This window comes from Crocodylus porosus, unplaced genomic scaffold, assembly GCF_001723895.1.
Source record: "Crocodylus porosus isolate Cpor-Errol unplaced genomic scaffold, CroPor_comp1, whole genome shotgun sequence".
Taxonomy (NCBI): Eukaryota; Metazoa; Chordata; order Crocodylia; family Crocodylidae; genus Crocodylus; species Crocodylus porosus.
The window spans coordinates 10,990,148-11,001,777 of record NW_017728942.1 but is presented as its reverse complement, the minus strand read 5'-3'; the positions used below and the strand labels follow the sequence as shown (position 1 = coordinate 11,001,777).

At 61.6% G+C, this 11,630-nt stretch overlaps 2 protein-coding genes across 9 annotated transcripts in view; both read left to right on the top strand.

The window, feature by feature from the left end:
• Nucleotides 1-2,015: 2,015 nt before the first annotated feature.
• Nucleotides 2,016-4,634, top strand: ABHD16B (abhydrolase domain containing 16B). The gene has a single exon (XM_019548308.1). It carries the CDS (start codon nt 3,111-3,113, stop codon nt 4,425-4,427), a length of 1,317 nt encoding a protein of 438 aa, XP_019403853.1. The 5' UTR covers nt 2,016-3,110; the 3' UTR covers nt 4,428-4,634.
• A 6,781-nt stretch (nt 4,635-11,415) lies between these two features.
• TPD52L2 (tumor protein D52 like 2) overlaps nt 11,416-11,630 on the top strand; it is a 16,809-nt gene continuing 16,594 nt past the window's right edge. For 3 of the 8 annotated variants that reach the window (XM_019548300.1, XM_019548302.1, XM_019548299.1), the window contains exon 1: nt 11,416-11,551. In XM_019548300.1, the coding sequence (XP_019403845.1) occupies nt 11,533-11,551 (19 nt within the window). In that variant the 5' untranslated portion in view covers nt 11,416-11,532. The remainder of the gene's footprint in view (nt 11,552-11,630) is intronic. The other 5 variants (XM_019548301.1, XM_019548304.1, XM_019548303.1 and 2 more) reach the window with 5 other exon arrangements.

Below are 11,630 nucleotides of genomic sequence, written 5' to 3'. Positions count from 1 at the left end.
GAGGTGGGTGGCGCTTCAGGGTGATGTGGGGAGACCACCCCAGCCCTCCTCCCATTGCGTGGACCCAGCTGCTCCTCCCATTGCAGCGGTGGGAGCAGAGCAGCTGCACGGTGGCCCCGGGGCAGGGGGGATTTCCTTCCCAGGCCCGGGGCCTCTCTTCCAAGCTGTTCCCACGGCGGTGGGTGGGGCGAGGGCAACCTTTGCCTCCATATTTTGGATCACGGGGGGGTGATGGCAGGCTTCGGATCCCCGCGGACGGAAGCTCTCGGTGGCTTGGTAGCCCACGTGCCCGAGCCGGGCAGCGAAGTCCCAGGGCCGGGGCACGGCCGCCTGCACTGCTGCGGCTCGGACCCCCCCACGGCTGGACCCTCGGTCCCTCTGGGCTCGGGAGGCAGGGATCTCTGAGTCGCCCTTCACAAGCTGCCAAGAAAAGAGGATGCCCAGGGTGGGAGAGTGTGAAATTCCTCACGTGGGAGAGGGGAGGAAGGTGCACAGAGGTCTGGGGTGGCGAGGAGATGGTATCTCCTCCCACCGCATCTCAGGGGGGCCGGCTGGCCGGCGTGTGCGCATGCTGTTGCTCTCAGCAGCAGGGAGTCACAGCCGCCCAGCCATGCATCCAAGTCCCTATACTGCAATGGCGCGGCTCGCTCTCGCACGGCTCCAGGCGAGGCTTCTGCGTCTGAATTCGGGCCCCGTGGTCACCCCGGCTGCAGCCTGGCATCAGCTGGGGACTTCCACCATGGCCAGAAAACTTGCTGTGCTCTCTGTGAGCCTGGCAAGACCCTGCGACAACCGGTACGTTTTGGTCTCAACCACACCCTGAGCACCAGCGGGGAAATTCACAGCAGCTGGGCGGCACGGGGCACGGCACGACTGTCCAGGTGGATGGAGCGGAGGCGTCGAGGGCTGGGGGGCGAACCTGCCGTTAGGCCGGGGTGCTTGTGAACGTGGCCCCCAAATGTCAGCGGTATTTATGGGGAAAAAAAGGACGACCCTCCAGTGCAGCCCCTGTGCTTTGCAAAAGCCAACCCGAACCCTCACGCCTGGGTAGCCAGAGGCTGGGAAAACACAGGCGGCAGCCGGGGGAGTTGCTGAATCTTTCCAAGAAAGGGATGGCTTAGAGCAGGGAGTTTCTCTTGCCTTTCGCTGTCCCCCCACGGGCGGGACTGTGGTTTCCAGTGTCTGGCCTGAGCAGGGTTCTGAACGGCGGCGCGGTCCCCGTGAGAAGGGCCCTGCCTCCCCGGGGAAGGGAAGACAGATTGCGTTTGCCCTTGGTCCTGGGCTGGGGATGCGCGAGGGCCTGGCAAGAGGCAGTTGCCTTCTGCGCACAGATGTCTCTCTGCAAAGGTCGCTGACCCTCAAATCCTGCTGCAGGAAGTCTTGCCATGTCCCAGGGCCGAGGCGGGGGGGAGCTGCCCATTGTTTTCTGTCCTCCACCCCACCTCTCTCTGCCCCGCTGCCTCCCTCTGCAGCCACCGGTGACCCCCACGCGGTTCCCTCCCGGCCCCAGCGCCCGGCGGGGAGCCCTGCCAGCTCTGCGCCACGCTGCTTCCTCCCCGGCGCCGGGTCTTCTTCAGCAGTCCTGCCCTCTTCCCCCGCGAGGAGTGTTTGGAAAGAGGAACTGTCCCCCAGCTGCCGCCCCATCTGGGGCTTGGGGCTATTTTGGGTTTGGAGAAAAGAGGAAGGCTGCATCTGGCGCGCGGCGGTTCTGGCGACTAGGAAAGCAATACCCTTGCAGGCGGCCGGGGGGTCCGGGGGGCTAGGAAAGAGGAACCCCTCTTCCCCTCGCTGGGGGCACTTCCCTCTCAGCTCCTGAAAGGTGCCGAGCCCTCAGACAAAGAAAGAGGATCTTGTTCACCTGGTGACCCGGGGGGGGTTTCTGGCCAGTGCAAACGGTGACTGGCTCTTCCTGTGTAAACTCTCCGGCCCCAGGGGCAGTCCAGTGACTTAAGCCCTGGGCACCACGTTGCTGGAGCCTGCAGCCCTTCTGGTCTGATCCTGACTCGTGACTCAAATGGCACGAATCTGCGTGCCAGCCCGGGCGAGCGCTTTGCAGGTGGCCTCTGACCTTCAGGGATCTCCTGGCATTTGAGAGGGAGGTTTGCCTCGTGGCTGTGGCCAGAATCTCTCCTTCCCTGCACCAACGCGTGGCTGCGGCCACCTCTCCCCCGAAGTAGGTGCACGAATGCTGGCCGCGGTCCTGTGACACAGCAATGACCTCTGCTCTGGTGCTGGCTTTAGCGGGGCTGGCAGGTGACCCGTGCATCTTTTATTTGAGCTCAGACACCATCCCAGTAGAGACGGGGATCCCTTTTGGAAATGGGGCTTTGAGCCCCCTGAGCTGCTGAGCTGCCCCCGGGGAAGCCGACGGGGGCAGCTGGTGGCACCGAAGTCAACGCTGGGAGATAAGCCAGAAACCCTTTAAAAGAAACAATTGGGGTTTTAATGCTGCTAGGCTTTGCATGGGGACCAGACAGCAGTGCGCAGGGCAGGACGCAGCCCTGCGTGGGATCGTTTAGGGATGGCAAGGGAGGACATGATCCACAGCGTTGCCAGAGGTCAAAGAAAAGGGATGTGATGTACAAATAGCAGGTTCTTTCTGGGCTCCGAGTGTCTCTGCTCAGCCCCGGGCGGGAGGGGAGGGCTGCGCTGGGAGACATAGGTATCGGCTGCGAGGGGCCATGCATCTCTGTCCTAATGGAGAGGCAGACAGGCGCAGGGACAGGCCAGGAGGTTACGCGAAAGCACCCCCATGCCACGTTACTCAAACGCATCCCCATGCCGCTCTGCCCTCCCCGCGCCCTGGGTGCTGGCAGCTGGGGGAAGCATGGGGGTAACCCAGGGTGTGCTCACAATGCCGGCTGGCCCTCCTCATTGTTACTGCCCGGTGATGGTGGAGGGCAGGAGGCGATGCCCTCTGCGCCACTCAGGACATCGCCGGGCAGAGAGGGCCACGGTCGAAGGGCTGTGATCCGGCTGGTCCCCATGCCGCGTGGGGGAGCGTCTCCGATGGAGACCCTCGGCTCGGACTCGTCCCACACTGCCTGAGGGGCTAGCGATCCCTTTCTCTGGACTTTCCCCCTTGGGTAGACGGCGCCCCGGCTCCCCCAATGTGTGTCATATGCTTCGGGAAAGCGCTCGGCCACGTGTTTACCACCTACCTGGCCGCCAGCTACAAGTCCCAGTTCCGGAGCTGGCCCGTGGACTTCCGATGGGACGAGGCCGGCGGCCACGGCCCCCCAGCGCCGCGGGGACGCCCCGCGAGCGCGGCGCCCGGGCGCACCGATGCTGCCCAACACTGCTCTCTGCTCAGGATGAAGCAGCTCCCCGGCCAGCTGGCCAGCTACGTCCTGGCTCGCTCGGTGGGCCGGTGGCTGCTCTACCCCGGCTCCATCTCGCTGCTGCAGAAAGCCCTGCAGCCCTTGCTGGTGGAGGGGCAGGCCCGCCTGCTAGGGCAGTTTCACGGCAAGCGGGCCAAGCTGGTGGCTCGCGACGGCAACCAGATAGACACCATGTTCGTGGACCGGAGGAGCACGGTGGGCAGCGAGGACCTGGCGCGAGGGAAGCAGCTGGTCATCTGCTGCGAGGGGAACGTGGGTTTCTATGAAGTAGGCTGCCTGGCCACGCCGCTGGAAGCCGGCTACTCCGCCCTGGGCTGGAACCACCCCGGCTATGCCGGGAGCACGGGCCTGCCCTTCCCGCGGCACGACGCCAACGCCATGGAGGTGGTGGTACAATACGCCATGAACCGCCTGGGCTTCCAGCTCCAGGACATCCTCCTCTACGGCTGGTCCCTCGGGGGCTACACGGCCACCTGGGCCGCCATGACCTACCCGCAGCTGGGCGCCCTGGTGCTGGACGCCACGTTCGACCACCTGCTGCCCTTGGCTTTGAAGGTCATGCCCAAGGGCTGGAGCAAGCTGGTGGCCCGAACGGTGCGGCGGCACTTCAACCTCAACGTGGCCGAGCAGCTCTGCGCCTACCCGGGGCCAGTGCTGCTGATCCGCAGGACCCTGGACCAGGTCACCGCCACCCACGTCAGGGCCACGGACCAGCTCGCCGACATCCGGTCCAACCGCGGCAACAAGCTGCTGCTGCGGCTGCTGAGATCCCGCTACCCCGAGGTCATGGTGCGGGGCGGGGAGGTGGCTGTGCACCACTGGCTGCGGGCCGCCAGCCCCGCGCAGGAAGCGGCCGTCTGCAGGTACTACCAGGTGGAGGAGGACTGGTGCATCGCCCAGCTGCAAGCCTACAAATCCAGCCTGGGGCCTGGGGACGGCTTCCCTTGGAGGGTCGGGAAGGACACGACCCCTGGAAGAAGGCAGCAGCTGGCCCTGTTTCTGGCTACGAAGTACATGAAGAACGTGGAGGCCACGCACTGGACTCTCTTGCTGCCCAGCGAGTTCCAGATGCCCTGGAAGCTCTAGCGGGGCGGCGGGAGACGAGCCCAGGAGAGTCGGGGGCACAAGCTAGGACACGAAAAGCCAGGCTCCCCCATTCAATGAGCTCGTTGTGCCTGTTTGCCGTGATTTCAGCCTGGGGAGCAATACGCTTTGCAGGCTCTGCAGGGATGGGTTTCACCCCGGGGGGGAGCAGACAGCTGCAAAATAAAAAGGTTAAAAAACCCCCGAATCCCCTGCGAGACCTAATTGGGAATGACTAGGTCATATGAGTGGGTGCCGGTGGGCTGGGCACAGAGCAGCTCACTGGCTTCTCACCTCGCCCACCCACCTCGCGCGGTCCGTCCCTCACCGTGGCCCCACTGCCAAAGGCAGCTGTGATGTCACAGTGCCGAGACTGTGACCTCACTGTGCTGGGCGGCGGGATCAGGCTCCTGCCCTGTTCTCCACCGCCCCTCGTCCGGCCCGTGGGTCTGCGGGGAGTGGGGCATTGGAGGCAAAATCACCTCACCCTGCTGGCGGAGACACAGCCCTGGAGATGTCCGTGGGGCTGGCGGGCCGCCCCAGCCCCGTCTCGTCGGGGTTGCCATCCGCGTCTGGGAGCTCCCGCGGCGCCGGGACATCTTGCGCGGTGCACGGGGGGTGCTGCAGAAGCCACACAGTGCAGCCGGGGGGGCTTGTTCTGGTCACGAGGCTGGCTGCCGACTTAGACACTGCTACAGGAGAGCATCACGGAGGCTGAAACGCGAAGGATGCCAACAGCAGAGTCCTTCTGCCCAAGCCTGAGCGTCTGAGGTAGCTTTGAACTTCCAGCCCCGGGTTGCAGGGGAAGAGGTGAGGGAGATGAGCACAGGGCTGGGGGAGGTCTCTCTGGGAGGGTGTCGGGAGGTTGCTGGCAGGCCTGCGGAGGCACGGGGGGTCTGCCAGGGCCTGGGGGAGTTGTGTTTTCCAGACCAGCTTGTGATGGAGCAGGGACCCCTTTGGGGAGGTGGGAGCACAGGAGGCACCTTGCAGGCCTGCTGCTGTCACAAAGGGACCCGTGGGTCTCCATGGGGGCAGCCTGGGCTGGGGCCCAGAGGCAGCAGTAGCCCCCAAGGAGAGAGCAGGCAGAGGGGTCTCTGCCCTCGCTGCAGGAGGCTCGGCTGGAGGCCAAGGAGCAGACACGCGCCGTTCTTCTAGGAGCAGCTAAGTGTGAGGCTGACCCATGTGGGGCATCACCCCGATGCCCCCACTGGGGCACGGCCGGCAGCCGTGGACCCTCTCTGCTGCCCGGGGAGGCAGACGTGGTAGGTGACAGATCCTGGGAGCTTTGATGGGGCCAGGAGACCCCTGGGGCTGGGGCTGGGGGGGAGGGAAACAGGACCAGAGCAGGTAGCACGCGTAGGGATGGGAGAAGGGTAAGGACAGCGGTGTGGGATGCTGGGGGAGTCTGCAGACTGCACGCCCCGAGCTCCAGGCCAGATCCTGAGCCCTGCGGTTGGGCGGGGGGGTCAGGCTCGCTGGTCCGGGAGGTCTCCTCTCTCAGCCCAGGCCCATGAGCCGAGCGGGGGCTGTGGCCAGCCCCAAACGCAGTGTGACAACCGCACGGGCTCCAGGCGAAGGTGTGGGCAGGTGGGGGGGAGGCTGCTGTGGCTGCAGAGCAGTTCTGCTGCCTCCTGGGGAGATTGCCATCTCTCTGCAGCAGCTGTTTACCGAGTGGGAAGCTGGACCCACCCTGTGTTTCAGCCACCGCGTCGCCCCCTCCTCCCACAGGCCCCGTGACAGCCTTGCACTGGCTCCAGATGATGCCATTTCTGGTCACTGGCTGGGGCATCTTCTCCAGCCCTTGCCTCTCCTGGCCGAGGGGCAGGGCGCTGCCGGGTACGTGCCATGAGTGGACAATGAAATCTAGGTCAGGGCTCTGCGAGAGGGGCACCGAGCCCAACTCCTCTCCGATTCCCAGCAAATCGCCCGAGCCTGGCACAGAGGCAGTGCAGGCTGGAGCGGCTGGAGCCTGGGTGATGCATCTGATGCCAACCCGACCAGAGTCCCGCAGGGGCAAATGCTGCAAGGGCAGAAGGTGTCGGAGGCAGCAGCAGGGCACACGATGCCTGGATGCTCATGGTCTGTTGGCTTTTAGGAAGGGAGAAGTGTCACGGCTGTGCCCTGCCGGAGCAGAGCTGGCAGATAGCGTCCTACCCTGTGGTGCCCGCAGCTTCCGTGAAGCATGGAGCCATCCCTGGGGATGCAGGCTGGCTTCCACCCGCCTCCTCGAACCCCGCGGGGTGTCCCCTCTGCCCTTCACAGCCCGCCTGCTCGCCTGCTCCCACGCTCCCTCCCCAGCTGCTCTCAAAGCGCGGGGCGCAGCGGGGAAGCCGTGTGCTTGCGCAGGGGGTTCGGTGGGTGGAGGGCAGAGAACACAGCGCCTACCTGGGGGCACAGGATTCGGCCTATCAATTATACATCCCCTGCACACGGCCCCATGCCAAGGGGCCTGAAAGGTCACGGCCGGGCCTGACGCAGGATGTCACACTGCATCGCTTAGCATCGAGCAACAGGAAAGGCAAGCGGCCGAGGCAGACGGGAAGAGCCCCAGCCGTGAAGGGAGAACGCAGGGGCTGTCTGCAGCGAGCCGCGCTGCAGTGGGTAAAGGGAGCAAGGGCTTGCAGAAATGAGTCAGGCCCAGCGAGAAGCATTTGCACTGGGTTTGCTGCTGCAGGCGGGAGGTGCCGGATGATCTGCTACCGAATAAGACTTGGCTGCGAAGGGACACTCGCAGGGTAACGCTTCTAGCTGTGTTGCTGCTATGTTTACCACACCATGGCATGCGGCAAAATGTGTTTCTTGCACCTTTGACCAGCCTTCCTTTGTACTCTGCCCGCAAATTCGTTTCCAGTCCTCTTGAGCAGCTTCATGGTGACACCAGGTAACATCAGAGAAGCAGTCAAGCACAAAGAAGCTTCCTTCTTTCCCCTAGAGCTGGTACTGTACTCCACCCCCCACCCCAGGCCTGGGGCAACGAGCAGGGAGAAGAGGTCAGGTTGTGCAAGTGCCAGTGACTGGTTTAAGGTCCCGTGTCTTGAGACCCTGTGAAACTAGGAACAGGACCTTTCTACCTCTGAGAAGTGGGAGAATTGCTCTGTGACTCACCCAGGTCTCGCTCCCTTCCCTCGAGGGGGCTGAGACCGGACTCTACTGAGCTACGAGACAGGATTTGTTTTTTGTGCAGTCCAGCTTACTGAGGCCCTGTCAGGAGAGGGGATTTTTGCCCCCCTCTTTTTTGCCCTAGTTTTGAGCTCCTGGGGCCAGCCTTTCAAAAGGCACCGTGACCCAGCAGCTGGCTTTTCACTAGGCAGAAGGCAGGGCAGGCTGGCATCTTACTAACTCGACGAGGCACAAGCTTTTGTAGACAATGCTTACTTGGTCGGATGCTTGGTTTTCACTTGGAGCTGAGCCCTGTTTTAAAACCTCGCCTGCGCTAACGAAGACCCTTAGCTTTACCGGGGACAGGATCCTAGAAACAGCTCATTGGAAAATGTCAGACACCCCAAAACTTCCCTAGGACAACTCGTGCGGCAGTGGCATGGCCTGTGCCAGACGGGATGGCATAGGGCTGGGGGCACTCATCTGAGATTGCCCCCGGTGCCTTTCTAGCCGCTCACTAAATCATCCTGTTCCTGCAGACCTCTGCAGCTGACTCCTCGTCTGCCCGAGGTGAATATCTCTGGCTCCTTTTTTGAAAACAAGTGGAGTTTTCACCTTTTCTAGGGGTGGCTGATCTCGAGCAGTGCAAATAGGCCAAGTGGCAGAAAACGGGAAAGTGAAACTAAGTAGAAACAAAAAGTCGGTTGATGTGGGCTTGCAACCCACCTAATGGTGAAACCCACAGAAATGCAGCAGGCGGGGGCTCTTCTGATGGCTTCCAGGCTCTTTTTGGGAAGGGAGAAACAGAGACAGTGCACATATACACACGCTGAGTTTGTGGGCTGCCTCTTGAAGTGCTGGTGAAGCTTGTGTGTGTTTGCCTGGCTGGATGGGACAGCAGTGAAACTGCTGCCACAGCATCCCAGGGGCAAAGGGGACCGCTGGGGTTGGATGGGACCTGCAGCCCCTTGCACAGGGCGCGCAGTTCCTACACCACCCCAGGCAGACACCTCCCTTCCCAGCCTCCTGCTGAAAACCACCAATGAAGGAGATGCCACCCCTGCCAAGAGGCAACACAGTGAAAAATAGGGCGCGTGAGTCCTGCTGTCAACTTCTCTGAATTCCTGCCAGCCGAGGCGTTCCTTCTACCTATACAACCAATTTAGGAAATGAGTTTGTCATGCTTGTGAGGCCCCTCTAGCAGCTGGGAAGCAAACTGCGATCTGAGTCGGCAAGTTCTTTTATTAGCAGCCTAATATGATTGTTAGCTGTTCTTGATAATGTCAGTATTGTAGCAAAATGAGGATTTCTGCTTCCCTTTGACGTCCTCCCCTAAGCTACAGAGCAGCCTGTTGCTCTCTCGTCTGCGCTCTGCTGCTCTGCACCTGATATCCATTCTGCGTGTCGAACTGTGTCCGCGTGCGTGTAACTCTCTCGCGCACATCCCTCTTCTCTGACAGATGTGTTCTCAGGTTGATGCTTGCCTGTACAGCTCTGGACGATTAGCAGGGTGAGGTGTTCCTGATCAATATGGGGTTTCTAAATTCTGTGGAGACTCACTGGCCACAGCCTGGAAATGCTTCTTTGTGAATTAACGAGCTCTCCCAAGAGCGAGTCCTTTCCTCGGGAACTCAAGGTAGAATTCCCCTTTGGCAGGAGAGAAGTTTGCCTCCTTGTAGGCATGGGATAGAAAGCCATATGGTGGCTAACGGCAGGGTTGTCTTCAAGTGACCTTTTGGGTCCTGCCTGGAGCTGATAATGAAGGCACAAATGCAAAGCCAACCACCAGCAGCAGGTTCCCTTTGTGGCCGGCACGGTTCTAGGCAAAGGAGGAAGGAGCTTGGGGCTTGGCCTCTACACCCAGGGGCCTCCTGGGGGATGAGATGGTTTTACCACCATCATGCAATGATGAACCTGGTATTTGGGAGCCCCCAGAAAAGAGAAGGAAACAAGGATGGGAGTCAAATGGATTTTCCTGTGAATTCTTTTTCTGGGTGGTGGCAGGAGAGGGGTATTTCCAGTGACTAAAGCCCCGGCGGTGATTTTTTTTTTAACGGAAACACATTGCAACTTTGGCTTTATGTCTAGGTCACACCAGGAGTGGAAATGAATAATAAAAACGACAGAAATAGCACTTTTTCCAGGCTGCTTTGAGCCGAGGGATGCTTGTGCTGGTGCTGCCACCTTTGCCTCAAATGAGGGCAGAGCAAGATGAAGGAATTAGGAGAGGCTGGGGTTTGCAGCTTTGCTCTTTTCTCCTCTGCTGCTTGCGAGGAAGTGGTCTTGCTGGGTGAAATGAATCTTAGAAAATAAAACGAAAAATGAGGAAACCTGCACCAAATGCTGAAAAAGAAAACTCGGTGGGTTTGGAAGAGAATCTTTTTTATTGTATCATGCTTTACTGCTGCTAAGGGGTATCCGCTAGCTGCAAAGTTCCTCGGCTTTAGCTGTGAAGCGGATTAAGGACCCGGCTGTCTGTTGAGTTGGAACAGTTCTGTGCTTGGGGATGTCCCCGCTGATCTAAACTTGCTCCCGTTTCCGCGACAGGGTGTCTGTCGTAGCCGATTCTGGTTTGGGCTACAGGCTGGTGAGATGCAGCATGAAGCAGACACTCAAAACTGTTTTTCTCTCACAGTCTGGGAAGGCAGTGGTGTTACTCGCATGGGACGTAGTTGTTGGGGGGGAGTATATCCATAACTCCTATGCAGACCGGCACAAGTGGCAGATCCCTGGAAAGCCCAAGGGGTTTTTATGGTCTGTACGGCTGAAGTTGGAAGCAGAAGTCTGAGGGTTGTACACAAGGAGCCGGCAGGCTCACAGTTTGCTCCCTGGGCGCTCCTCCCCATACAGCCTCTGAGCATTTGAGGAAGGCTTCCCCATGCAGGGGGGGAAGCATCAGCTTTGTTTGGGAGGTGGGAAACGAGCCGGGCTGAATCTGGCAGGCAGTGGTGAAGAGCCATCGGGCCCAGGGGCTGCGATGACTCCCATCTGCTGCCGCGACCACCGAGCTTTGCAGCGGGCGGCTCGAGGGAGCAGGCCAGCCCTGCTCGGATTCGGGGGTGTCTGCCTTCCCCTGCAGCGGGGCACGGGCTCTTCCTGGAGTATTCCTCGCAGTAATGCCCGTTGATAGCCGGCTGGCACAGTTACGTCTGGCGCTGTCGGGATTGACTGCGTAGCTCTGCCCAGCGCGCGCCCCATGGACGCACCTGGGCTGGTGTTGATAGGGCCGAGCTGCCTCGGGCGGCTCCAGGCTCTGGGCGCTGCCATGGAGGGGACCAGGAGAGGGGGCTGCCTCCTGCTGGAGCCCCCAAAACCCCTGCCCCAGGCCCACCTCTCCAGCCCTGGAAACCTCCATCACCCTGACATCAATCCCCCTAACCCCACCCTTCCTCATGACGTCACCAAGCTCTGCCCCCACCCTTTTACATGAGGTCACCAGGCTATGAGCCTCACCCTGCCAAGAGTCTGAACCCCGCCCCTTTCACATGCCTCCACCCCACGGGCAGGGCCCCACCCTTTCTGCATGACGTCACCAGACTCTGGGCTCCGTCCTTTCCACGTGCCTCCACACCAGGGTCTGAACCCCGCCCCTTCTTACGTCATCAGGGGACTGAGCCCCACCCCTTCCACATGCTTCCACCCCACGGGCAGGGGCCCACCCTTCTATGTGACGTCACCAGGCTCTGAGCCCCGCCCTTTCCACATACCTCCCCACCGGGGTCTGAACCCCGCCCCTCACCCCTCCTATCCGGCATCGCCCCAGGATCTGAGTCCCGCCCCTTTTACATGACGTCACCAGGGCCCTTCCGCACTCCATTCCCCGCCCACCCCGGTCTCATTTCTGGGCGGGGGAACGTGGCGTCGCGGCGGAATTGACGTATAGCCCCCGCGCCGCCCCGGAAGTGGGCGGGGCTGGGCGTCGTGTCGGCGCTTGCGTCCGTGCGAGCGGGGGTGTCGGTGGTGCCGCAGCAGTAGCTTCTTCCGCCAGCCGCTCCCGGCGCGGGCCGACATGGAGAGCGCGAGCCAGGGTGGGTGCGGCCCGCGGGCCGGGGTGGTCCCCTAAGGGGGTGGGGGGTCCCTCAGAGCGGGGTGGCCCTGCTGGGCCCT

What these genes read in the sequence shown, in the direction of transcription:
- ABHD16B (XM_019548308.1), top strand. Translation starts at nt 3,111, where the DNA reads ATGTGTGTCATATGCTTCGGGAAAGCGCTCGGCCACGTGTTTACCACC.